This window comes from Pelodiscus sinensis, chromosome 10 (genome assembly GCF_052426305.1).
Source record: "Pelodiscus sinensis isolate ZL-2025 chromosome 10, ASM5242630v1, whole genome shotgun sequence".
In the NCBI taxonomy this organism is placed as follows: Eukaryota; Metazoa; Chordata; order Testudines; family Trionychidae; genus Pelodiscus; species Pelodiscus sinensis.
The window spans coordinates 55255713-55281053 of record NC_143061.1 but is presented as its reverse complement, the minus strand read 5'-3'; the positions used below and the strand labels follow the sequence as shown (position 1 = coordinate 55281053).

At 54.9% G+C, this 25341-nt stretch overlaps 1 protein-coding gene across 10 annotated transcripts in view; it reads left to right on the top strand.

Annotated features, from left to right (window-relative positions):
* Positions 1 to 25341, top strand: part of EPHB1 (EPH receptor B1) — a 323707-nt gene that overhangs the window by 148185 nt on the left and 150181 nt on the right. For all 10 annotated transcript variants that reach the window (XM_075937229.2, XM_075937228.2, XM_075937224.2 and 7 more), the window contains 2 exons: positions 5959 to 6023; positions 22522 to 23203. In XM_075937229.2, coding sequence (XP_075793344.1) covers positions 5967 to 6023; positions 22522 to 23203 — 739 coding nt within the window. In that variant the 5' untranslated portion in view covers positions 5959 to 5966. The remainder of the gene's footprint in view (positions 1 to 5958; positions 6024 to 22521; positions 23204 to 25341) is intronic.

Genomic DNA, 25341 nt, shown 5'->3' with positions numbered 1-25341 from the left:
TGTGAGATGAACCACTAGCAGCAAGGCTGTTAACCCTGGTTTTTCCCAGCTGTGCCAGCTGAGTTCTGAGTAAAATAGGTTGGCTGACGCCTTTTCAGACATGACCACTCTTCCTAGTGTGGACGTGACCCGGAGAGAGAATTCGGTGTTTCTTGCGCCTCCACTTTCCTGGCACATCTCATGATACGCAAGGATTTTCCTAAAGCCCTCGTTCCATGTGTCGCATGCTAATTCTTTTAGCTGGAAAGACGTGTACGCTTCTAGCCATTGTGATTGTGGAGAAAAGCTTGAAAATGTGACTCTTGAAGGGTGTGACTCTAGGAGACAAAAAGAACCCTAGAGTTGTGTGTGTGTGTTAATCTCGTGTTTTTGTTCTCTAGACCCCCACGTGGTGTCCAACCAGTTCTGAAACAGTAACCACTAGAGCGGCTTCTGCTCTAGAGACCTAGCCACACCGAAGGGGCTAGATCGCCACGTGGCTAGTGTGTTGGACTCCATGGCTCTAGTCCTAGGCCATAATCCTACCATGCTTGGGCTGAGCCAAACCTGAGTGGCCTGTCCACCCCTTCATTGGGCTGGCTGGGGACAGGGAGGCATGGGGACCAGCATTGGCTGAGCGAAATTCTCAGTGAGCGGTTTGTGCCCAGGCGTGCAGGGTCTCGCGCCGCTCGGGTGTGTGCCAAGATACAATGCCATTCCGATTTGGAGGGGCAGTGTAGTGGATGAGGGGGCGGCCTGTGGCTGGTGGTCGGCAGGGCACCCGAGATGGGAACAGGCGGGTCTGGCGCGGGAGAGGAGTCTGTGCCTTCTACACTTGAAATGGCACTGCCCCTCTTCCTGTGCTGCCAGGTAAAGTTCTGGGCTGTTGGTCTCTGGGCAGTCTTAGTTAGCTGTGTGGCCCTGGGGAAACATGGTCCGTTGGTGGGGCCGGGGGTGGGACATCGGGGTCGGGAGTGGAAGGAAGGGCCAGGCTGCAGGCTGTCAAACTCGAGGGCATCCACAGGCCACGTTGGCCTCTCAGCATCCCAGCAGTGTGCCCGGCTTCTTGCTAAGAGCCAGCCACTTGGGCACGGGGCTGTCTCGTCTCTAGGTGGGAGCGCTTGTCCCGGGGTTTACATATGTACAAAGGAAGGGACCGGGTAAGAGGACTCTGCCTTCCCTCTGCCCCAGGCTGTGCCCTGGAACAAATAGTTCTGTCTTGAGGAAAGACAAGTCCCTTCCAGAACTGAGTTTGGCCACCACAAGGGACCCCCGACCGCTTGGAAACTCCACCCCTCCTCCAGTCGGCTATTTCACAGCCGTGGGTCTCTTGAGTGGAGAGCTGTGTAACTTGCCACGTGTGTGACCTGTGACCAGGTAACACCCCTCTCCCCTTCTCCAGTCCTGCGAGGGGTCCTCTCTAATCCGCTGTCTGCAGGGGCTTTTCACCTGCCGTGAATGAAAAGGCCTGAGGAGAGAAGAGGCAAGAGCCTGGCAGTTATAGAGCCAAACACTCATTTGTCATGTCAGGGCCGAGCAGCGTGGCAGGCGGCGGCGGCTGCGGCGACTGCTAACACTAATCCCCTTGTGTCTCGCAGTCATGCACCGTGGCATAGGGAAGAGTGCGGAGCTGGGAGGAAGAGGATGCAAACCTCCCCCGTGTCACTGCAGCCTTGAGGGGCAAAACATATTTGTTAACGAGAGCTTATTTTTACTTAACGTCTTGAATCAGCTGCTCTTCACGGCACCGAGCAGGGCCAAGTGACCGCGGCAAAGGAACTGCCGAGCGGAGGAAGCACCGTCCTGGCCGAAGTGATTGCAAGGACGTTCCTGGCGTCCGCGCGCAGCCAAGAAAAGCACTCCGGAGAGGCCAGCTGTAAGCGTGCCCAGCAGCTGTCCAGGAAGAGAGATGATGGAGTGAAAAATCTTTTCTAAATAAACACTTGTTAAAAGCACCTTTCCTGTAATTGAACGTGGCCAGCCTGGGCATGACAGAGAGAGGTGCATTATGGGTAAAGGAGACCAATCGTGGCTGACATGAGATGGGGCTGGCTTGTTTCCTTAGTTCTTGCAGCATTGGGACGTCGGACTAATGCGCATGGACTCGGGAGAGTGGAGTTCAAGGTTCAGCTCAGCCGCAGGCAAGCGAGACACGAGAAGTCATTCTTCCGCGCTCTCCTGCGCTGATTAGGCCTCAGCTGGAGTCTTGTGTCCAGTTCTGGGCACCACATTTCAAGAAGGATGTGGAGAAACTGGAGAACGTCCAGAGATGAGCAACAAGAATGATTACAGGTCTAGTGAACATGACCTGTGAAGGAAGACTGAAAGAATTGGGTTTGTTTAGCTTAGAGAAGAGAAGACTGAGGGAACATGACAGCGGTTTTCAAATATTTAAAAGGGCGTTACGAGGAGGAGGGAGAAAATTGTTCTCCTTGGCCTCTGAGGACACGACAATGAGCAACGGGTTTAAATTGCAGCAAGGGAGGTTTGGGTTGGACATGAGGAAAAAGTTCCTAACTGTCAGGGTGGTGAAACGCCGGAATAAATTGCCTAGGGGGGTTGGAATCTCCATCTCTGGAGATGTTTAAGAGCAGGTTGGACAGACACCTCTCAGGGACGGTCTAGACGGTGCTTGGGCCTGCCATGAGGGCAGGGGACTGGACTTGCTGACCTCTCAAGGTCCCTTCCAGTTCTAGCATTCTGTGATCGCTGGATGACACTGGGCAAGTGGGGCCAAGCTGCCATGGGCCCTGGGGCTGGGGAGGGGGCCTGGCTCTGCCTCTGGAAGGGGTGGAGCCTTTGGTGGAAGGGGCAGGGCTGGGGGCAGCCAGCCCTCAGCACCACCTGTGCCATGGTGCTGGCTCCCTTCCCCCAGCTCTCGGAGCCCCACGGAGTGTCCAAGAACGGCGCTCTAGCATCAGTTCAAAGGCAACTGTCCCTTATCCCCTCGTCGGCAGGCCTGATTGCTCCTCTGTAAAATGGGCTCCTGCCTCCGTGGCACCGGGCCGCTGGGAAGTGAAACCCCCAAACCCTGAGGGAATACTGGCGGCACATCTCACTGGGGGGTGCAGCGCAGGTACGGTTCTTGGCTGGGAAGGCAGGCGAGCCAGGGTCGGTTGTCCCTTCGGCGTATTAACGTTCGTGTAGGCGCATCAACTCCGGTGAGGCTCAGTGGCTTCTTTCTGAGCCGTGTGGCCAGGTGTCTAGGGGTGTGCGGGCAAGGGAGGAAGCCAGGTTTGCGATGTTTGCCCAAGCCAGGCCCTCCTGACACAGCCCCCCCATGATGAAAGGGCTTAAGGGTGAGCTGTGTCTGTACCGGAGTGGGTTTACGGGCGTTGGCTGGTGGAGCTGCCTAGTTATCTGCGCCAGTGGATACGCAGAAGGCGCGTGGAAACCCGGGTGCTGAGGGGCCATTCCCGGGGGGCGAGTGAAGGGAAGTGAGTTAAGAGGCGCTCGGCTCAGCCCTCCTCTGCCGGTTGTGACAAACGCCGCACGTGGCATAGAGGGGCTGGCTGAAGCCGACTTGATAAGCAAGCGAATGGCTCCAATCCTCTGGCATTCGTCCTCCGTGCGGTGCCGTTCTTCATCCCTTCGCATTGGCTGCTATTGGCCCGAATTCTTCGTCATCTGAACCCCTCTCCTTGCGGCCCGATTGCCGTACCCGCCCGTGCTCGAAGGGCGTGTTTGTGCCCAGAGGCAGGCAGCTCTGCCCTGAGGAGCGCTGGCCGTGTCTCTGGCCTGCGGCGGAGGAAGGGAGCCGGGCCTTCGCTTGACATGGGCGGCGCTGAGTCACAGAGGGGAAGTGACAGCAGCCAGGAACTGAGGCTGAATCACCTAGTTCCCACTCCAGCACCTTACCCAGACCCCCCCGCCCATGCCCTGCTACCTGAGCCGCTCTGCAATTCGGAGGGACTGTGGTGGGGTGAGGGGCTTCCCAGCGGCCCCCCAGACGTATGGCTTGTAGCCTCCCTTCCCCCTCTCTTTCTGTCTGTCCCCTGACGCTGGGTCTCGTCCCCTCCCCGTCCGCCTCCCCTTCGTATCTCCCGCTGCTGGCCCTGGTAGGCCTGTGGGAGGGAATGGTTGCCCCCATACGAGGTCCTGGTTGCCACCCTCCCTCCCCGCACACAAGAGAGCTGGGGCGCAACTCCCATGTTCCCGGCGCTGCAAGGGTGGCTTTGGGGGAGACTGAGAAGGGCTATAGCTCAGCTTTGCCCGGGGAGGCCTCCAGGGAGCAAACATCTGTCATTCGACAGCACCCCCACCTTTCCTTATTGAAGGCAGAGGGCTGGTGGAAAGACGAGTGGCAGGGGGCATGGCCAGTGTCAGACGCCCACAGTCCCAGGGACAGCAAGGATGGCTCAGTGTTTAGTGCACTAGCATCAGGTGGAGGAGACTCTCTGCTCCGCTACAGACTGCCGGCGTGACCTTGGGCAACTCACTTAGCCCCTCTGCGCTTCCTGAGGTCCCAGGCAAGGAATTAAGAGGACTGACCTAGCTTGAAAGCGAGTGTGAGGAACGCAACATGAAGAGCATGAAAGGCAGGTATTGTGGTGAGGGGCTAGAGTAGCAGAGCAGTCCGAGCAATCCTTCTGAGGAGTCCGAAGAGGAGCAAGAATTGTAGGTACTTTTGACCCCTGTTTATTTTCTAAATGGAGGTGGAAGAGCTCCTCCCCCCTGCTGGAGCCCAGGGCAGTCTCTGGAGAAGCCAAGTGCTGCTAGTCGGTGCTGCTGAGTAAAGAGGAAATGCAGAGAATTAATCAGGAGACGCAGGGCGGGGGGCGCTAGTCACAGTCCTCTTACCTTGTGCCCTCAGTAGTGGCCCAGGGGTGGGTGGCAGGGCAAAGAGGGGCACCTCGTTTCCCCTTGTGGGTGCTGGGACATGGCGGGCACGTCTAGACTACGTTTACATTTCGAAAGAGGATATGCAAACTCTGCGGGAATTTGCCTATTTTCTTCCGATCGCTTTTTCTAAAGCGGGTCTTTTTTTGAAAGTGAAAGTAGTCTGGATGTGGGGTTTTTTGGGGGAAAAACCCTTTTCGAAAAACTGCTCTTTCTAAAAAAAAAAAAAAAAAAAAAGGAGGTTTACGCTGTTTTTTGAAAAAGGTTCCCCCCCCCAAAAATGCATCCAAACTACTTGCGCTTTCAAAAGACCCGCTTTCGAAAAAACGATCAGAAGACGTCTAAACGTGCCGTGCGGGTGGGAGGCGTAGAACACAACAGTTCGGCAGCTTGTAGTCGGGCTGATTTTATTCCCAGCCGTTTCTCTTTCAAGTGCCATGTGGTTATCTTCCCAGCATTCATTTCCCAGTTTTGCTACTACGGAGAAGTAGTAACTTGGTTGGGACAAAAGTGCTCCCTGTTCAGGCAGGCCCTGAGCTATTAAGGAAAACACTAACGTCTCTAGGTTTTGAGGTGCACAGCCAGTCAGGCAGACCACACGTGAGCAGCACGTTTTTCGTATTTGGTAGAGATGCAGAAGCCAAGCAAATGACTCGCTGCGTCTGCCTTACGGCAAACAAACAAATAAAACCTGGACGATTTTCCCCAGCTGTCTGTGTAACTTGCTATTTTTTCTCATAAAAGAAGGGAAGGGAAAATATTAGCTGTGTTGCATCTTAATGGTTTGCAGAAAGCCTTCCCCTCCCAAAAAATCCAAACCAGAAATCCTCCTGCCGCGATCTGCCCGCGTGTTCATTGATCTGGCTCTGTTCCCTCTCGTGACGCAGATAACGAATGTGTGCAAGAACTCCCCTCCTCCGCCCCGGGGGGGTCCTGTATTGGAACAATTCAAGGAGTAAAATGAAACCTGGTGCTTTTGATCCAGGCCTTGATGGAGGCACCCGGCCCTGCCCCATCAAAGCCGAAGAGAGTCCTTACAGCGGGTGCCGAATACATTTGCATGGTGTTCGTAATTTCCCTCTAGTGTCTGGAGTCCCTAGTAACTCGTTTTGTTTTGATCCTCTTGTGTGTGCTCCTCAGAAACCTTGATGGATACCCGGACGGCTACCGCTGAGCTGGGCTGGACTGCAAACCCTCCTTCCGGGGTAAGTGGATGTATCCAATTGCTGGCTCACTGCATGTGTCTCTGCTCTTGTAGGCTTCACAGTCCTTTTCAAGACATGCTGGGTTTTGAAAACTGCCGAGGCCTTTCTGCGTGGTGAAGCCTGCCTTTCGCCCACGGCAGAAACGTCTGCCACCTTTTTACGCTAGCGGGAAATCCTGTGGCCAGTGGGTCCCTCCCATTTTTTCCATCCACGTGCAGAATAAATGTTGTTTTGTGCACTGTGGCATGTGTGGCTGTGCACCACCTGTATTAACACTGGCTGCCGGCTGTGGGTGCTCCGCTAATCAGCTGGGTGGCATTTGGATCTCTCCTGGGTGGCTTACAGGGCGCACTGCATGTGGTGTGTGTTGTGCAGGAGATAATGAATGTCTACACTACGGCCCTTGCTGCGGTTCTGCTGCGCTGCACTGCATCCCGGTTCCCTGCGTAGCTGCTCCATGCCGGCAGGAGAGAGTTCTACTGCTGGCAGTTCCCTGCCCCCCAAGTGATGTGGTGGGGGCTAGGTCCATGGGAGAGTGATTTCCGCTGACAGCGCTGTCCACACCGGTGCTTTTATTGGGGAAACGTGCATCGATCGGGGGTAATTTTTCATACCCAGGAGTGCTAGCGGCGACAGAGTCTAAACCACAGCGGTACGTTCTAGCCTGAGCACCTGTCAGTAACCCAAATTGCACGTTTCCTGGAACAGGCCGCGACTCTGTCCTGGCAGCGGCTGGTCTAGGAACCACCCACCTCTTTGCGAGGCAGGAACGCTGAGCTTGCACCTCAGGGTTAAATAAAGGACCCATATTGCCTGGGCGGCCAGGCTGTGAGCGGGTCTCCCTCCGGTGGTGCCCTGTTGCCAACCCGCCACGGGCCCCTTGCTGGGCTGTGCCCAGCCGGCGCAGGGTAGGGACGGCTTCTCGGTCGGTCCCCTCTTCCGGGAATTGGCTCTGGGCACGGCTCTCTTGCCTACTCGCTCTCCGAGGGCCTCTCGCCCGACGTTCTGAGGGGGCTCCGCACGCAGCCAGGAAGGAGCCGCGGAGCGAGAGGGGGTTTCATTTCTGTGCGGCACCACCGGCCGCCCCTGGCGGTGCCTTTCCAGAGCACTGGCCGCGGCGGCGAGGCTGGGTCTGCTGGCGTGTTCACGGGGGAGAAAACTGCACAGCGGGAAGGGTTGTGTCCTCCGCTCTGGCTCAGCGCCAGCTCGTGGGCATTAGAACCCGCTTTCCCGTGAGAGGGAACGTGCTGGGGAAAGTGTGTGTGAGAGTGGGGGGAGGGGCGTGGAAACTGGGAAGATCGGGGGGGCCCGTGTGCTGGAGACGGGGTGGGGGGAGCATGAGAGACGGGCCTCAGGTCCCTTCCCGGAGAAAGAAGACGCCTTTTTGGATGTGCGTTCCAGGCTGGGTTTGTCTGTCTGAAATCCTCTCCCCCCACATTGTGTGGGGGACGCAGCTTCCTCCGTCACGGGGCAAACCAATTGAATTACCTACTGACGAGCGGCTTGAGGGTTTTGGGGGGCAGCTGGCTCGTGCTTTCTGACCTCCTGACGGTGGGCAGTTGGGACTAGATAACTCTAGTTAGCCCCAGCGGTGACTCCCCTTCATGCGCCAAGCATGTGGGCCTTTGTCTGAGCCTGCCTTTTCCTGGGTTGGCTGCCGGCGGCAGGCCCGGGGAGCAGACCCTCCAGTGGCGAGAGGCTTTGGGAAGGGGCTGCTCACCCCTTAGGTTCGTGGAGGCGCTGTGGGAAGGCTTCTTGGCGTCGCTGCTCACCTGCATGGGCCGACTGGCCTGAGCAAGTGCCGGGTTGGCACGCAGGCGAGCGCGACTGGCAGGCCTGCCCCGGTGTGCATACGAGGCTTTCCCTGGCCCGTAGTGCCCAGCCTTTGTTGCCCCGTATGGCCGCAGGCCTGCGTTGGAAGCGAGAGCCCGTCTGTCCGGCAGTGGCTGTGGGGTGCGGTGTTACGCAGCCCTACCAGCTGAGCGTGGGGCTGTGTGTTCACTCAGAAGCCTTGCCGCCACTAGCTGGCGTAGAGCTCCCCGTCTGGGGGGACCAGCCATGCAGACAGGGTGCGCTGCTTGGGCACGCTGAGGCATGTCGGGTGTGCACCGGGTGATTCCGGCGTCTCTTCTGCAGCGCCTCCCAGCCTGGCGCCGTGAATACTTGTGCTGGGGGAGGCCGGCCGTGCCCGTGTGGCTTTGCACCGCTGCCAGAAGTGAGTGTGCAGCACACAGGCGCACTAGAACACCCCCCCGATCTGTGGGTTTTACACAGCTCCATGCCGTGCCAGATTTCCCTGGCAGGAGGGACGCACGTCCCTGGAAGCTCACACCCCGGCAAGAGAAATCTGGGTGCTGACTGTAGCAGAGAGGGGCCGGCAGCCGTGGTTCCAGAAAGGCCTTGCCCTCTGGAGAGGTGGTGCAGGGGATCAAAGCACCCGGAGGAACTCAACCTGACAGCTTCTCGTCTTGGGGGGCAAAAACACAAGTGCCGTCTCTCTGCCTCCCCTCCTTCCTTCTCGGACCCCTCGGAACGGAGTGTCTCCGGCTTCCAGGGCCTGTTGTGTTGATTAGATGGGCTACCAAGACCCAAAGTGCTAACCTGCCCTGTAAGCGCCATCGAACGGGGCTTAGCAGGAAGAGGCCAGAGAGCCCATGAATAGCAAGGAAGCAAAGCCAGCTGAAAGGTAACGTCTGACATAAGGCTGGCGGTGGAGAGTTTGTAGAGCAAACCCCCCCCCCTTTATTGCGGAGTCTCTGTGAAGGTAAGAAATAGCCTTCTGGGGGGAAGAGTTAGTGTATTGAAACGGGCAGGCGTTTTCTGCTTTTGTTAAGTCCAGTCCTGTCCCCCAGAAGACAAACATGCACAAGAGGGGGGGAAAAGACCCGCCCAGGGAGAAAATCCAGCTTCGGTCTCTGGTGTTACCTCTTACGTGAAACCTCAGTACTAGAAAACCCCAAGATGTGGTCCTACCAGCCTCTCCCCCAGCCTGGCTGTTGACTAACTGCTGCTTTGGTTAACTCCGCCCCTCCACCCTGCCTTGTTTTTTAAGAACCGAAAGGGAGCAACAGGCAGATGAGTTCATTCCCTCATTTTGTTCATCTTTTGTCCATGGATTCCCACTCCTGCACTCACCCCTGCCAGACGCATATTCCTTAACATAGTCCTTGAGCATCAGCCGGGCTTTTTGCTGAGACTAGTTCAGCCTCTTTGTCTCCCGTAAGAGGCTGAACTGCGCCACTTTTTATAGGTTGTCTTGACGTTTTTATAACCCTTCGCTCACTTGTTACAGTTAAACTCACGCTTGGGCTAGGCGGGTAGGCCCAGCTATTAAAGCAGAGCCTGGGAGCAAGGAAGGAGCTTTATGTACGAGAGAGAGGTGGTTTCCTCCCTTTCTTCTAGCCCTGGAGCTGTCGGGAAGTCAAACGTGCCAGCGAGGAGAAAACCGCAGAACTGCTGCCCGTTGCTGGGATGACGGGCAGCTGTCTCTCCACGCGCCAGGTCTTACCAGGTAAAATATGGAGAAGCTCTTTCTCCTGAACGTGCCTGAGAGAGCTGGAGGGTGGTACCATTGCTAGAAGCTCCTGGCCAGGAGCTGCTCCGGTAATGAAGGAGGCCAGGCACTGAAGAGAGAAATGTTGGAATTCAGTCTAGAAAAACTCTCTCATGGCCCCACACCCAGCCACAGAGGACGCAATCAGCACGGAGCGGGTCTATCCAGCAAACCAGCTTCGAGCTCCGACCCGAACCATAGGACCAAGCAAGACTCCAGTGATACCCATGGGAGATAAGTCTCAGAGGGGTTGCTGGGTTAGTCTGTAGCTGCAAACACAACGAGGAGCCTGTGGCACCTAAGAGATTAACCGATTTATTGGGCAAACACTAGGGTGGGCAGAGACCCTCTTGGTCAGATGAATCTGTTGAAGGGAGTCTTTGCCCATGGAAGCTGCTGCCCAAATAAATCTCCCCGTGGGTTTTGCATGGTCGCTGTTGCCTTGTGCTCTCTTGTGGCAGACACACAGAAGATGACGGTTTCCTGCAGAGGTGCAATCGACAAGGACGGTTGGCTTGGCCCTAAGGAAGGAGGCGGAAGTGACTGCCGCTGCTGGCAGCGAGGTGTCAAAGGCTGTGACTTCGTGCGGGGTGCTGGGCATCCGACAGCCAAGAGCACCCTTTCGGGCCCGTAGGGGGGCAGCAGCCATGCGCTCCGGGGCGTGGCTAGCTTTCCATCCCGTGCCCCAGCTGCTAAGGGGGGAGGGGGAAGAGCTTGAACTCAACGCATTCCTCTCACTCTTGGCGGCTGCCCCCCTGTGCCCTGGCCGACAACTCTGCAAATTGGGCGTGAGGGGAGCTTAAAACGGAGGCAAATAGAAGCAGAACCTGGAGAACTCTGAGCTAGCTGGTCTGCCTTGACGTTGCAGAGCGCAGACACGAGGTGAGCGCGCTTCCTGGGCCACAGATCTTGTGGCAAGCTTTCCCTTGTGGGAGAGAAGGGCCCCGCTCAGGCCTCATCAGTGGCTAATTCTGGGTGATGGCTGCCTGTCCATCTGAGCCCGCCCTCTCTCAGCGGCCTGAGGGCCTGGGAGATTTTCTTAACCGGATCAGGCACGGACCTGCACGTTCTCTCCTGACGAAATCTACGGGCCCACTCCAGCCAGGGTGGATGGGGAGACAGAGCGAGACTGTTTCCTGTCGCCTTTCTACCAGCAGCCCATGGAAACACACACAAGGCAGCAGCACGTTTACGGGGCCACGTGCGAAGGACGAGAAACTTGCTCAAAGGAGCAGGGAAGGCCTGTGCCCCTCCTCAGGGACCCTTCTGGCATCACCAAGGGTCAGGACAGCACGCCGCCCCACCTCCAGAGTCCAGGAGCATGGTGGGAAGTGGCATCGTTTTCTCCCCTTCCTCCCACTAAGGAAATGGAGAAACTCACTGTCCCCTCCCCCGTGGGTTATGTCTCTTCTAAAGATCCTTCTAATTGTAGTGGGCCCAGCATTGGTGAAAGCCATGTGGGTGGATCAGTCTCTGCCGTGTAATCTTCTGTCCTGCCTATTCCGCAGTGGCCTTAGCCGCCCCGAGCAAATACCTTTCTGTCAACTGGCTGGCTTTCAGCAGCATTTACCTAGAGTCCATCCGTTCTTCCAGCTGAGCAGTCCAACCTGGTTCCTGCTGCCCGCAGCGGGGTCGCCAGGGCACTGGGTGGGCGGGGTCGGAGAGCGGCGCTGGCGTTCTAGCCAACGTGGTGGTGCTGTGGCTGATAGCCCAATGGCTGTGATGCTGGGATCTGACCCGTGAGTGGTGCTTGGAGGCAAGGACCTGGGAGGCGATTCATTTCTGACTGGTGCCGGCGTGAGCGAGAGATCGGTGGTGTTTCAGTCCCACAAGTGCGTTGACACGGGGGCTCAGGGCCCAGTTCTCCGTGGGCAGGCCTAGCGCCGTGTGGGCACCTCATCACAGAGCTCAGCCCTTTACTGGGGACCTGCCGCCCGAACGTTTGCCACGTGAACCCACTCCCCGTCGTTCCCCGGGACGACTGTGCCACGGCGTTCTTCTGGCCCGGGTCTTCGTTGGCCTGGTGCATAGTGGGTATCGGGCTTGAAACCCACAATTCTCTCCCAGCTGCACAGGTAGCATGACCTAGAGCTGGCCCTCAGGTGCCAGGAAAGGGACAGTTATTCTACCTACAGGCCAGTCTCTGAACTTCCTTCCCCCTTCCAGGTACGCCCGTCAGTTCCGTCACTGGTCTCCATCCTCTCTCCCTTTCACTTTCCACCAAAAGGCTTGTAATTAGGAAACATTAGCAGGCTCACAACAGCTTTCATACCTGGAACATCATCCGTAATTGCACTCAGCAGTGCTCTTCCCTGGCTATTAATGTCACTTTTATGAAGTAATGAGGAACAAAACACCCCGAGGCACTTAAAACATCTTTCTGATACAATACCAGCCTTTGAGGAATGGAAGCATAAAATAACCTGACTCACATTCCCCTGACAGAGAAAGTGATAGACAAAGACTGGGACAGAAAGGAGGGTGGGGGTGGGAAGATCAGTTAGGAAGACTGGCTGCAGTTTAATATCTGGGTATAATAGATGGATAGCTAGAGGGTTTCGGCGAACTGGAGACTGCAGGAGAGGTGGCACAGAGGCAGGCCAGTGGGTGGATGGCAAGATGGATGGCTACGGCAAAGCTATGAAAATAGAGGAGGAGAGGCCATTGTGGGAGTGAAAAACCCAGTGAGCGCCACTCCGCTGTGTTTGATCTGGGTGGAAGTTTTCAGTCCCAACAGAGTCAAATTGTGTTTGACTGCTGGGCGCTGAGGTGGTTGCACAGAGATGTGGTTACCATGTGGGTTCCTGCTGCCTTTCTCCACCGGCATGTCGCAGTCCCTTCACTTGTGCCCTTGTAACACTCGCGTCTCAGTTTGCCCTTCCTGGGGTCAGAGGTCATTTTTTCTGAGTGTCCCAGCGCCCAGGCCTCAAAACTGCCCTGCTCCTATTGAGGCACCAGAGCAAGGGCCTTGACTTGGGTTTTGGGAAAGGTCCTCGGGGGAAGCCCTCAGCGTGGGCGCCCTCGGGGGAAGCCCTCGCCCTTGTTTTGGTGCCTATTCAGGAGCTGAGCACTTGTGAAAATCCAGCTCCACGTAGCCCAAACCAACAAATTACCAAAACGCTGCCAGGAACACCAGACGAAAGGCTGCTGGCATGAGCCCCTCCTGCATGGGGAATGCGGAAGCCCTCGGGGGGCGGGTACAGATGGGTGCATAATGAAATGCAGCATGGTGACACAAACCCTCTTCTCAGGCGGGAGGCAGCCTGCTCTGTTAGCACCTCAGATTCACGATGTCCCAGATTCACAGATTCAAAGGCCGTAAGCAGGCCCGGCCCTTGGGCAAGGCGAGTGAGGTGGTCATCTTGGGCCCCGTGCATTCAGGGCTCCACGGCTCTGCGTATTCAGGGCTCCGCACTGCCGCCCGGGAGCTGTGTGGCTCAGCGTGCTGCCTTGCACCCTGCACGCTCGTTGGTCAGGCCTGGCTGTAAGCCTATCTGCCCTCAAGCATGAAACAGGCCCCAGAGCCTCACCCAATGGCGTTGGCCCTCGGCCCAGGGTTTTTCCCTGAGCTAGAGCCCGTCTTTTAGAACGAGATCCCATGCTACTGCGACGCCCAGCCATTACCTACCGTCTTTATTAAACATTTGTGCCTTATTTCTAGTCTGAGTTTGTCTCGCCTCAGCATCTTAAGTGTGGGATCGTGTTCTGCCTTCCTCTGCGAGATCAGAGAGCGCTTTGTGGTGAGGAACTTGCAGACAGCGCTCGAGTTACTATTTTAACCTTTTCTTTGACAAAGCAACGCGGGCGCGTGCCTTTGGTCTCTCCCCGGAAGGTATTTTCCCATGCCTTCAATGATGCGTGTAGCTCCGTGCAGAAGCCTGTTGGATTTTTCAGGATCCTTTTGTGTAGTGTGCAAGGAAACCGGCCCCAGTGTTCCAAGAAAGCTCTGACCCCCAGAGAGAGGGACCATCTGTATGGCCCAGAATGGGGCAATGGTCACTCCAGTCTTGTGGCCAGCGAGTGCTTCCCTCTTGCTTCCAAGCCTCCTTGAGCATTTAAGCAGTGTTCTTTAAGTAGCCTCTTGTAAGAGCATAATCTCAGTCTTTTGTTCAGCTTAACAGCTCTCAATAAATATGTCTAAAGCAGAGTTGTGCAATTTCCGGGCTAGTGCAGGTTCTGGATGCCGGCACAGCAGTAATGAAATGTATTCAGATAAGAGTTACTCAGAATATTGTAAATGATATTGCCTTGACTTACCCAGCGTTGCCTGGGACTGGCCTTGGGGTGGGAGCAGGGCAGCCTCCAGCCAGCACTCTTCAGGCCCGGGATGGGCAGAGGGGCCGTGCCTAGCTGGGATGGGGGTGGGGAAGGTGGTGGTGCGCACAGGCCTCCAGCTGGTACTCCCCCATGCAGGCTCCTGCCGGCATTCCCTGGGCCTGGCCTAGGGACAGAAATGGGGAGCTGAATCAGCTGGCTATGCTCAGGATTCTAGTGGCACTGGGGAGCGGCGATGGGACTGGTCACGGCTTTCCCCCACCCCCGGTTTGGCAGTGGGGAGTAGCGGTTTGGGGCAGGGGGCTCACTTACCTGGGCCATTGGCAGACATGATGGCAGAGCCCCATCCCCAGCCGGCCACTCCCTTGTGGTGAGGCTGCCCCCAGTGGTCACTGCAGGATAGCTCTGCCGTGCGCTCGCTGCAGCCGGTGGTGGCTGGTGGGAATCACATCCCTCTGCTCAGGCCCCTCCCTTTTCATGTTGTGGAAAACAGCCCCATTCCAGGCACATCCCATTATCCTGGCACAACCAATCCCTGACCTTGCTTTAAGTTAGGATAAGAGGAAGCTGCCTACCGAATTTGGTGGTCATAGCTCTTACTGTTTAGGAAGAGTTGAACAAACCCACTTCGAGAGAGACAGACAGATGGATTCACAGACAGACACACAAAGCTCCAAAATATATATATATTGATTACTTCATAGCCCATGCACACAGCTACAGCCCTTTCTCACAGTCTGGCCACTAGGCTTGATGGATGAAATTATTGTCCCCTAGAAATCAATGGGAGTTTTGCCCATGCTTTCAGCTGAGGCTCTGATCTCACCCCACGTCTACTCACAGGCTTGAAAATGGCCTGTTTTGCACCAGAAAATCTTGACAAAAATGGTTTCCTTTGATTTCACCCAAAGCTTCAAAACTACAAAAACAAAATCTTCACTGTCAGATAACCAAGAACCAACTTTCTCGATGCAAATCTAAGTTGCGTGGCTAAGACCTGCTGAAGACAGCTATATTGTGGCAAGCCGCTTGCGTTAGGTTTTTAGATTGTAAGCTTGCAAATGGAAAAACGGAATATGTTCAAGGAAAGCAGCTACTTCCCATGAAGACCTGCATTTGGTCAAAGCCCCATTTTCCATGTAAAAAGAAGTTCAACAGAAAATGGAAATCCATTCCACCCTTTCTCTCAGCTATGGTAAAGATCAGCTGGGACCAAAATGGCTCCCATTTGGCCTGTCCAGCTGAGAACCAAGAGGAAAGGCAAGGAGCGTGAGCAGGTGCTGCTAGAAGAGGCATTGCTGATGTTCCTCATGCAGTTGGGTGGCTGGTTATCCTTTAAAAATGGTTCCCTTGGATTGTGGGCCCTTGAAGCCCTGGGGGAGAGTGTGTGTGGGGGTGATTTAAACTTCTGGGATTCAGGCTTGTGGGGCATCATCACCTGGCAACCTGGAAAAAGCCACGTCCCAGTTGAGCCTGTTCTGTTTGGAAAAGCCAGAAGAAAGCTGGTGAAGAACGCAGGCAATGATGCAGCAAGACTGGGACAGATCTCAGATCCATGGCATCACAGGGGCTGGATCTTGGGGTGCTGTGGCACCCTCAGCCTTGAAGTGGTCTCCATCACCAACAGCAGCCGTGGCCAATCTGTGGCTCACGAGCTGCATGAGGCTTCCCCCTCCCCCCGAAAGTGCAGCTCACAAAGCCTCTCCTGCACCCCGTGAAGTCGCCCCCGCACCCCTGAAAACAGCCCCCAGCTCCCTGGGCTTACTGGGGCAGGGGAGCACTCTGGCGTAGCCATTCAAAATGGCGTCTTCAAGATGGCAGCGGCCGACGGGAGCCTGATGTGGCCAAACAAAGCCTTTAACGGAGTTTCTTAAAGGGTTTTTTTTTTGTGTGTAACAACTCTGGGGGGCTGCTTTTTTTTTCTCAAGCAAACTCATCTGGGCGCCTTTTTTTCCTCGACAACTTAGGGAATAACCTGTCTCTGAGCGGGGCCGAGGTATACCTCTGAGCAGGGGGACTGATATCCCTTCGAAAACCCTGGGTTCCTGTTTCTTTCTTGGCTTGCCCATCCGAGCGTTCAAACCCTTTTTTGAAACTTGCTGCGCTCTTGGCTTCGGAGCGGCCCTTGTGGCAGCGACCCTCAGAGGCGAACTGGTATTTCCACGTATCCTTTTCAATTTGCCACCGTTTGGGTCCCATGGAACATCCACTTCTCTGTGTGTTTTGTGACGGGGTTAATAGAAGTGCCTTCCCTCGGCTGCCACAACTTCCCTGCACAACTCAACCCTGGAAAGAAGTTATTGACATGAAACAGAGTTTGTTACTGAAATCCCCCAGACAGACTGACAGGAGAGATGTAGACAGATAAGTAAGCGGATGGTAAACAGATACTCACATGCAGACAAAAGACAGAACAAGTGGATAGGTAAATCTGAGCTACAGAGGCAAACATATGGATAGACTTACAGATGTGATACGCAGACAGGGGCTAGAGAGAGGAGAGACTGCACAGAGTAAACAGAGCAGATAGTTTTTTGGATTGCACCCCCGTTTGTATCTGGAGCAGCACATGGCCTGCACACACACACGTAGATGTATATACGTGCACAGGGCTGCTTCACTGAAAGCAGTTTCCGTTTCTTTGGTTTTCACTTGCGCTTTTCTCATCTATATTTTTTCTGTTGCATGAACGAGCCAAAGATCCGCTGTAATAAGCGCAAAAGCAACATGATACTTGTGGTCCGTGCTCACACGATAGCAACAGGCTAACGTTCCAGTGGCCCCGACTTTAGGTGTTTTATGCAGGGCTGTGAGTTATTTGCAGCATCGCCACATGAGCACATTGCACAAGAACCGTAGCCGTAGTTCACACCAGGGGTGTGTCTAGACTACAGGGTTTTGTTGACAAAAGTGGACTTTTGTTGACAAAACTACACTGTTGCTGAGTTCTGTCGACATAACGTAGACAGAACTCGGCAGTTTTGTTGACGGCAGTAAACCTCATTCTATGAGGAATAACGCCTTTTGTCGACAGAGTTCTGTCAACAGAAGGCGTTATTGCATCTACGCTGTCTTTTGCGTCTACACTCTCATGTCAACAAAGCGGCTTGCTTTGTTGACAACTGGATGTCGTCTAGACGCTCTTTGTTGACAGAAGCTTTGTGAACAGTATCTGTCGACAAAACTTCTGTCAACAAAAGCCTGTCGTCTAGACGTACCCCAGAAGGCTACTTTGTTTCTAACTAGAAGATTTACTTGCTGTTGCTCGGGTCCTTAACACAGTTGATTTTTGGAAAGTATGAAAATGTCCAGGACTACTTTAAATCGTTGCCCTGGGGCGGGCTGGAGGGCAGGGGGGCAGGCTGCCCCAGGGAGAAAGGCCAACCCCAGCACTCTATCACCACAGCAGCCTGGGGCCAGGGGAGAGGCATCTCTCCATGGCTGCTGCAGCTGCAGCAGGCAGAGGGCGTGTGTTCCCTGCTTGGGGCAGGTCCAGGTTGGTCTGCCCCCTGCGCTCCCCAGCCAGAGTGAGGAATGCAGCAAACTGTGCACTTTCCCCTCGCTCCCTGACAAAGGGGAAACACCTCCCGAGCCCGGAATCAGCCGCTAGCCACCCCCTGGCCTTGTTCCTCTGGGATCCATGCAGGGCAGGAGTGGCAGCCTGCATTCAGCTGACAGCTCTGGATAATCACATGTAGGAGCCCTCCGGATAATGACAGCTGCCTGGCGGGGCTCCTGCTGCTATGGTTACCAGCCACGCTCCCTCCTTGCCGGTTCTTTGCCATGTGCTGCTCCTGTTGCTGTTGTGGAGTGGGCCCCAGGGACGGGGAGGACGGGCGAAGGGGGTCAGAGGTGGAACAGCCCGCTGTACTCTCTGTAAGTCTCTCAGCTGGAAGGGCTGTACAGCTCCCTAGAGACTGGGAAGAGCATCGTCTTCATCCCCAGCGCTCTGGAAGTTATCTACAGGGATCTTGTCCAGACACCGCGTGTGCGGCTGGGCTGGTGGCGGCAGCAGCCCCGGCTGTGGCAAAGGCTGCGGGGCCACCCCCAGGTGGGAGCCGGGGCTGCTCTGGGCCTGCTGCCAGGCCTGGAAGAGCCGAGGGGAATGGAGGCTCCAGGCACTCTTAGGGGCTTCTTACTGATTGAGTTTCTCAGGCCTGCCTGCTCCCTCCTTGGCCCCACCAGGCGTGTGAACAGGCGCCATTCGCAGGGCCGGGGGGATTCAGCCACGGCCTGGACCTCCGGCCTGCGGCTTTACTGGAGAAGCAAATTCCCCAGCACGCGCAGTGGCATGCGAGAAGCACATTCTTCCTGCCCCGGATTCCCGGAGGCCCTCCCTGCTGCTCTCACGTGCCAGGGGCTTGGCAGAATTGGATGCCCCAGGCCCCATTCCCGGCTGGGTTTGCCCCGGGCTCCTGTCCTGCGAGGAGCAGAGCTGAGCCCAGCCCACCCGGCCTTGCGAGGGCTGGAAAAACAAGCTGGAAACGCGGCTTGATCGTCTTCCTCTTTGGTTTCGGTGCATTGCTCAGTGCGCGGGCAGAGACCTCTCCAGACACGAGGGCGCCCTCTAGGGCAGGGGTTCCCAACCTTTTTCGGTCCCCTACCCCCTTGGCTTTTAGTAAACCTTCCCGTACTCCCTATTCAAAAAGGAAGGAAATAAATTCTAGACTTTAGAATCCACAACTTTTTTCACTAACATGACTACTTTTGGAATATTTCAATTAGGATAATCTAGTTATTTACCAAATATTCCCCGTACCCCCTTGACAAGCGTCTCATACCCCCGTGGGTACGCGTACCCCAGGTTGGGAACCCTTGCTCTAGGGGCATTTAGCCAGGGCCCTGCATGGGGGCCCCGCAGAGCTGACCTACGCTAGGAAGAGCACCTGAGGGAATGTGCCTCTCACCTCTGCTGCAGCTGCTCCTTGGATGGGGCGGGAGAGGCAGGGTCGTGTCCCCCCCCCACCCCAGGCAGTGACCGGCTCCTGAGCAGCCATCGCCACGCACAGGCCCTGTAGGTGAGTGGCCTCTGCAAGGGGAGGGAAGCTTTCTTCTCATCTAGGCCTAAGGAGCTGCAGGAATGTGTGATGGGAACTCGCCTTCTCGTTTGAATTTGCCCCTGCACAGGAACCGTGCATTAGTCCCCTTCTCCACACCCACCTGCTCTGAGCCCTGCCCCACCTTGCGGAATCTGCAGCCCCCCCTCCCGAATGGAGCCCACCTCTGCCCACCCATCGATTTGAGCAATTCCCGCTCTGGGAACTGAGTCAGTCGGAGTCAACAGCATGAGGCTGTTGCAGAAAAAGCAAACATCCTTCTGGGCTGCACTCACAGGGTGTGTCTAGACTGCAGGGTTTTTTTTTTTTAAAAGTGGCCTTTTTTCGAAAAACTTTCCCTGCGTCCAGACTGCTGCCGTGTTCTTTCAAAAGTAAATCGAAAGAACGCGGCAGTTTTTTTGACTGCGGAAAACCTCGTTTTACGAGGAATAACGCTTTTTTTTTTTTTCAAAAGTGCACTTTTGGAAAAAGGCGCCATGGAATGCAAACTGAGCTTTTTCGAAAGAGAACATCCAGACTGCCTGCGTGCGCTCTTTCAAAAAAGTGGCTTGCTTTTTCGAAAGTACTGCTTATAGTCTAGACACGCTGTTTTGAAAGAGGCTTTTTCGAAAGAGGCTTGCGGTCTAGACATAGCCACAGGAGCATTGTGAGCAAGACATGAAAAGTCATTCTTCCCCTCTACACTGCGCCGATAACGCCTCAGTTGGAATGTTGTGTCCAGCTGTGGGTGCCACATTTCAGGAAAGATGTGGAGAAATTGGAGAAAATCCAGAGAAGAGCAACAAGAATGATGGAAGGTCTAGAGAACATGAGCTATGAGGGAAGGCTGAAGGAATTGGGCTTGTTTAGTTTGGAAAGGAGAAGACTGAGAGGGGACATGATAATGGTTTTCAAGTATCTAAAAGAGTGTTACAAGGAGGAGGGAGAAAAATTATTCTCTTTGGCCTCTGAGGTTAGGACAATAAGCAATGGAGTTAAATTGCAGCAAGGGAGGTTTAGGTTGGACATTAGGAAACACTTCCTGCCTGTCAGGATAATTAAACACTGGAAAAAATTGCCTAGGGGGGTTGTGGAATCTCCATCTTGGGAGATATTTAAGAGCAGGTCGGATAGACGTCTATGATCTAGATGGTGCTTGGTCCTGCCGTGAGAGCAGGGGACTGGACTCGATGACCTCTTGTGGGCCCTGCCAGTTCTAGGATTGTATGACCTTGCCTCTTGGCTAGTTTTAAGCCAGCCTTATGGTGCTAAGCCAGCCCGTTTTCTCTGCCACACCCCGGTATACCGGCAGCCCTACTCTCCTGATGCCTCCCAGCTATTCTTCCTTGCTGACCTGGCTAGTTCACCAGTGCAGGGAGTGCTGGAATTCGAAGGGCTCCTCAGAGAGTGACAGTGAGGGTGTCTGTGCTAGGCAGCCCTTGGGACTTGCTCATGGGCTGCTGCCCGTGTGGTGTGCCTGACGGATTCTTGGTGGCACTGGGTGTATTTAGCCTAGTCAACATCCTCGGGGTGAGCAAATCCCCATGGATTTGGGGGGTTCCCTGTCCACGTCGGATTTTGCAGCGCCGCTCAGGATCCACGCAACTGGGAAGTGGGGTTCGAGAGTCGTCTATGGAAATGGAGTTAGAACCGCAGCTTGGCATCAAGAATGAGAGGCCTATGCCAAGCATGCAAACCGGGTAATTGGTGATGTCCAGTGATGACACATTAGAAAGACAGGACGTTCCTCGGGGAGTTTGCATAGGGCAAAAAAACTCAGGGCCCAGTAGTTGCTACCAGATAGACAGACAAGCTTCTGAAATGAATTGGATTCTGGTCGGTGATGCCAAGCCCCCAAATAGAACGGAAAGCCCCACCAAGCCAGTAAGGCGGAGTGACCTCAAGTACCCTTCATCTGTGTCTTGTAACGATAACGAGGGAATCCTGGGTCCTGTCAAAATCACACCTTGTCGAATGCAGCGTAGCGTCTCTTTACAGCTTGCCTGGTGTATTCGGGGAGAGGCTGACGGGAGAGAAGATGCGTCCAGGTGAGCTTGTTTGTCACCATCTGTCGCATGTTTGGTTAACAACAGTTAGTCGCAATGCAGCCAAGCCCCCTCCGGCCGTGATCCTGTTAGCTCTCGGCAGCTTGAGCACCGTTTGCACTGGGGTAAAATTGCCCGCAGTCCCCTGCGGCTGTGTACATTCTGTCAAGATCTTGTGCGAATACATGCTGCTCCGGGTGTTACGCACAGGCTGCAGTTTACTAGTGCAGATATGGAAAAAATGATTTCTCTGATAGTGTAAAGGGAAGCAGAAGGAAACCGATTCTGAGTTTCCGGTTGTACAAACTCCGGCTTCCCGCTCAGCATGGTAACGCCCGCCCCTCTAAGGGCCATCAAGCAGTTTACATTGTACAGACAAGCACATTGCGTGTGTAGCCGTGTGCCGCTGGCGCTCCTAGGAATTCGGCATCGGCTCCCCCATAGCACATCGGGGCTGCTGCGTGACTGAGGCTGATGCTAGCAAAGAGACTGTAAACACAGCCGCGGTACGCTGGAGGGACGAGGTAGTTATAAATCTGGCTGTAGGACTCTCAGATCGTCACAGCCATTCACATTTAGCTGCTGCTCCTTAGTTGAAATCGCAGCCAGTTTCACACTGAGGTGCTCTCCTGAATCCAATTGCAAATCTGCATTCCCAACCTCTGGTTTGCCGATTTTGTTACTCCTGAGCGCGAGACACTGATAGCCCTGCCTACGGCATGGGGTCGCTCACTTTCTTACCAGCTGACTGCATCTTAATAGAGAAATATGCTCATGTACCACTTACCCTTTCACTCCTGAGTGTGTGGATCATCGCCCCTTCTGTTTGTGCTCAAGTCACATCCCTGAGGCTGCTGGAGCAATCGCTCCCACGGAAAAGGCGTTTTATGTAGGGGCTTTGGCTGAGCAGCTGGGAACAAGGAAGAGAGCAGCCTTGTGGAATCAGCCAGCTGTCCGCAGAGCCCCGGGAAGTTTCCTCAGGCTGAGAACCGCTGACTGAGAGCCCCAGTCTGAGCAAGATTTCTGAAAGTTTTCTCCACTTAGCGCTGCCTGTCCATGGTTCAAATAGCTCCTCCGCTTTGCCAGGCACTGGGGCGTTGACTCGAAGGCGGGAGAGGGAGATGCGGCATTGCATCATCTTGAGGTGTTGGGAAGAGGAATGGGGACGAGGGCAGCGTGGGTTGCTCTTCTCATCCTGCCACTAGCCTGCGGTGTGAGCTTGGGCACATCACGGCACTTCCCGAGCTGTAACATGGGGACAGTGACACCAGCCACCTTTGTGAAAGGCTTGGAAAGCCAACGATGAAAAGTGCCCTGACTGTTAGTTTTTGTTACAAATGGGGAAAGTGTTACTGAACCCGAGGGTGCATGTGTAACGGGGGCAGCTTCTCTCCCTCTGCGGGTTTGCATGTGTTCGCCGGCTCCATTGGCCCTGAGCCTTAATCGTGATTTTCTCTCATGTTTCCAGAGGCGGAAGCCAGAATCACTAGCTCCCTGCGCGTAGCGGTGGTTCCTGGGCTGGTAGGGGGAAGCGCCCTCACTGCACCCTTCTCACTGCCTGTTTCCTCTCCTTTGTTCCTTCTGTCCAGTGGGAAGAAGTCAGTGGCTACGACGAGAACCTCAACACCATCCGTACCTACCAGGTGTGCAACGTCTTCGAACCCAATCAGAACAACTGGCTCCTCACCACCTTCATAAACCGGCGCGGCGCCCACCGCATCTACACCGAGATGCGCTTCACCGTGCGGGACTGCAGCAGCCTCCCCAACGTCCCCGGCTCCTGCAAGGAGACCTTCAACCTGTACTACTACGAGACAGACTCCGTCATTGCCACCAAGAAGTCGGCCTTCTGGACGGAGGCGCCCTACCTCAAAGTGGACACCATTGCGGCTGACGAGAGCTTCTCCCAGGTGGACTTTGGGGGTCGGTTGATGAAGGTGAACACGGAGGTGCGGAGCTTTGGACCCCTCACCCGCAATGGCTTTTACCTCGCCTTCCAGGACTATGGGGCCTGCATGTCATTGCTCTCGGTCAGGGTCTTCTTCAAGAAGTGCCCGAGCGTGGTGCAGAACTTTGCCATCTTCCCAGAGACCATGACTGGGGCGGAGAGCACCTCTCTGGTGATTGCTCGTGGCACCTGCATTCCCAATGCCGAGGAGGTGGATGTGCCCATCAAGCTGTACTGCAATGGCGACGGGGAGTGGATGGTTCCCATTGGCCGCTGCACGTGCAAGGCCGGTTACGAGGCGGAGAACAACGTGGCCTGCAAAGGTAAGGCGCTGCCCGGCTTGGGTATTGACTTTGTGTGTGCTAGTGTATTTGCACGTGCTCAAGTGGGGCAGCCGGTATGCGTCTAGTCCTTGGTGGCCATGTGGCAAGGGGAAATTGAGCAGGCGGCTCGCTCGACAGCTGGTAAATGTGGCTTATATCTTTTCCCCTCCCTCGTCAAGGCAAAGAGCTATCGGGTTTTAATTCGGGGTTCGCCTAGGGGGTTGAGTGGAATGCGCTGAAGTTAACTCTTTGGGAATCTTTAGGGGTAAGGTGAATGCAAGGCTGTGGGTGTGTCCTTTGGCTGAACTGACATCGGCACTGGTGTGTTTCTGACAGCAGCGCTCTGCCTTGGGGGAGGTGTTCAGGGGAGTCGTCCCAAGTGGGCAGGACAGCACGTTCGGTGAGGAAATTTCCAGCTACAAAACAGAACGTTGGCCGGTTTTTGAGGTTCATTTTAAAGCTGTAGAGGGGTTTCCAATGGCACTTGTTTTTATTCGGCTTTTGATGCCTGGGCGGGAGCTTGAAACAAGTTACTTGCACTGTGCACGTTCAGCAGTTTCCGTCTGGCAAACCAGTTGCACCCCGGGGTGCCGTCGGAACCCAGCCCCAGAACGTCTCTGGGAAGATGCCTCTCTACTGCGATGGTCTTTGGATCAGGCTGCAAGAGAGGTGCACGCTGCCCTTTGGCCTTGACTGCCTTGTTTGTCCAGCACTGGCAGGGATGTCAGCACGGTTGTAATCACCAAGGGCTTTGCTCAAAATCCTGCCGCAGATCCCGTGGGAAGGGTGGAATGTGATTGACCAAACAATAGCAGCAATAGTTTGTTTTCTTAATTCTCTCCCATGGAGTAAGAATGATGGACTGAGGCCAGGCTTTCACTAAACGGAAGATGGACGCTGCCGCGATCGATCTTCCGGAGTTTGATTTAGTGAGTTCCATTAAGACTCGCTAAATCAAACTCAAAGGGTACCCCTGTCGGTGGCCGGTACTCCTGCGAGGAGTGAAAGAAGCTGACTGGAGCATTTTATCCAGTTGGCCTGCTGTGGGGATGACCGGGAAACTTGAATCAAGATATGTCGACTCCAGCTACCTAATTAATGTAGCTGGAGTTGCGTATCTTGATTCAACCTTCTCTTTTAGTGTAGATCTGGCCTGAGAATGGAAAACAGTTGAGATCCAAATTGTTAAGGCAGGTCTGATTGAAGACTGGACCTGCTCAACGGTGTCTGTCAACTTGCTCCATCTTGTTGTTGTTCTAAAACACCTTGCACGTGTCGCTGATGAGTGTGTGTTAGTGCTCCGGCAGGGGCTGCGCTAAAGGAAATCAAACAGCACGTCTTTCTCTTGAAGGAGCGTATGCAACAGCTGCCACATGAACAGAAAACTCTCCGGAGCGATGTTTGTGATTTCCTCGCTTCAAAGGGGCTGCGCGGGACTGCATTAGCTGCCTGGGCCTCTTTCATCTCTCTCATTATTTCCTGAGCGAAGCGGCAGGACCCAGAACAATCCGTGATGGGTTCTGAGTTAAGTGAAACTCTGGGAACAGCACTCTGATTCTTCTCGTTAATTGGAACCTTTCTCTTTTTTGGGGGGGAGGAGGGAGTCTGCCATCCAGCCTGTCAATTTGATACCGCCCACCGGAGTCCTCTGCGGGGTTGGTTTTAGACCTCCGGAAATCACGCTTGCTTCTTTGATGTCCTCTTCTAGAGGTTGGTGTTAATATTTCCCAAATTGTACTCTGCTTTTTCTGCAGGTTTGCTCACATTCTTCCCTCCCCAGTTCTTTAGCGCAGTTCATTTTGGGGGAGGAGGCAACGCATTTGGAAGTGTTGGCCCTTGGGAAGCCCTCATGCCATCAAGCCTAGAGATTCAGACGTTTCCGTTACAACTCTCCATTATGCTAAAGTCGGTTGTGGCTGGCTGGAAGCTGCGGTTGGCTCCCATCAAGGCGGGCACTAAGCTCCTCGTGCCGCCTGCTTGCTCGCCAGAGCCCGCCTAGGAACTGTGTGACTTGGGCCCCTGAGGCCTGTAGGTGTGTTCTAATGAGGGTGTGGGGGACTACTCCACGTAGAGTGTGCGGGATTGCCAGCTCTTGGGATTTCATCTTGGGGGGAGGGGTGCACTGGTGCTAGTTGCAT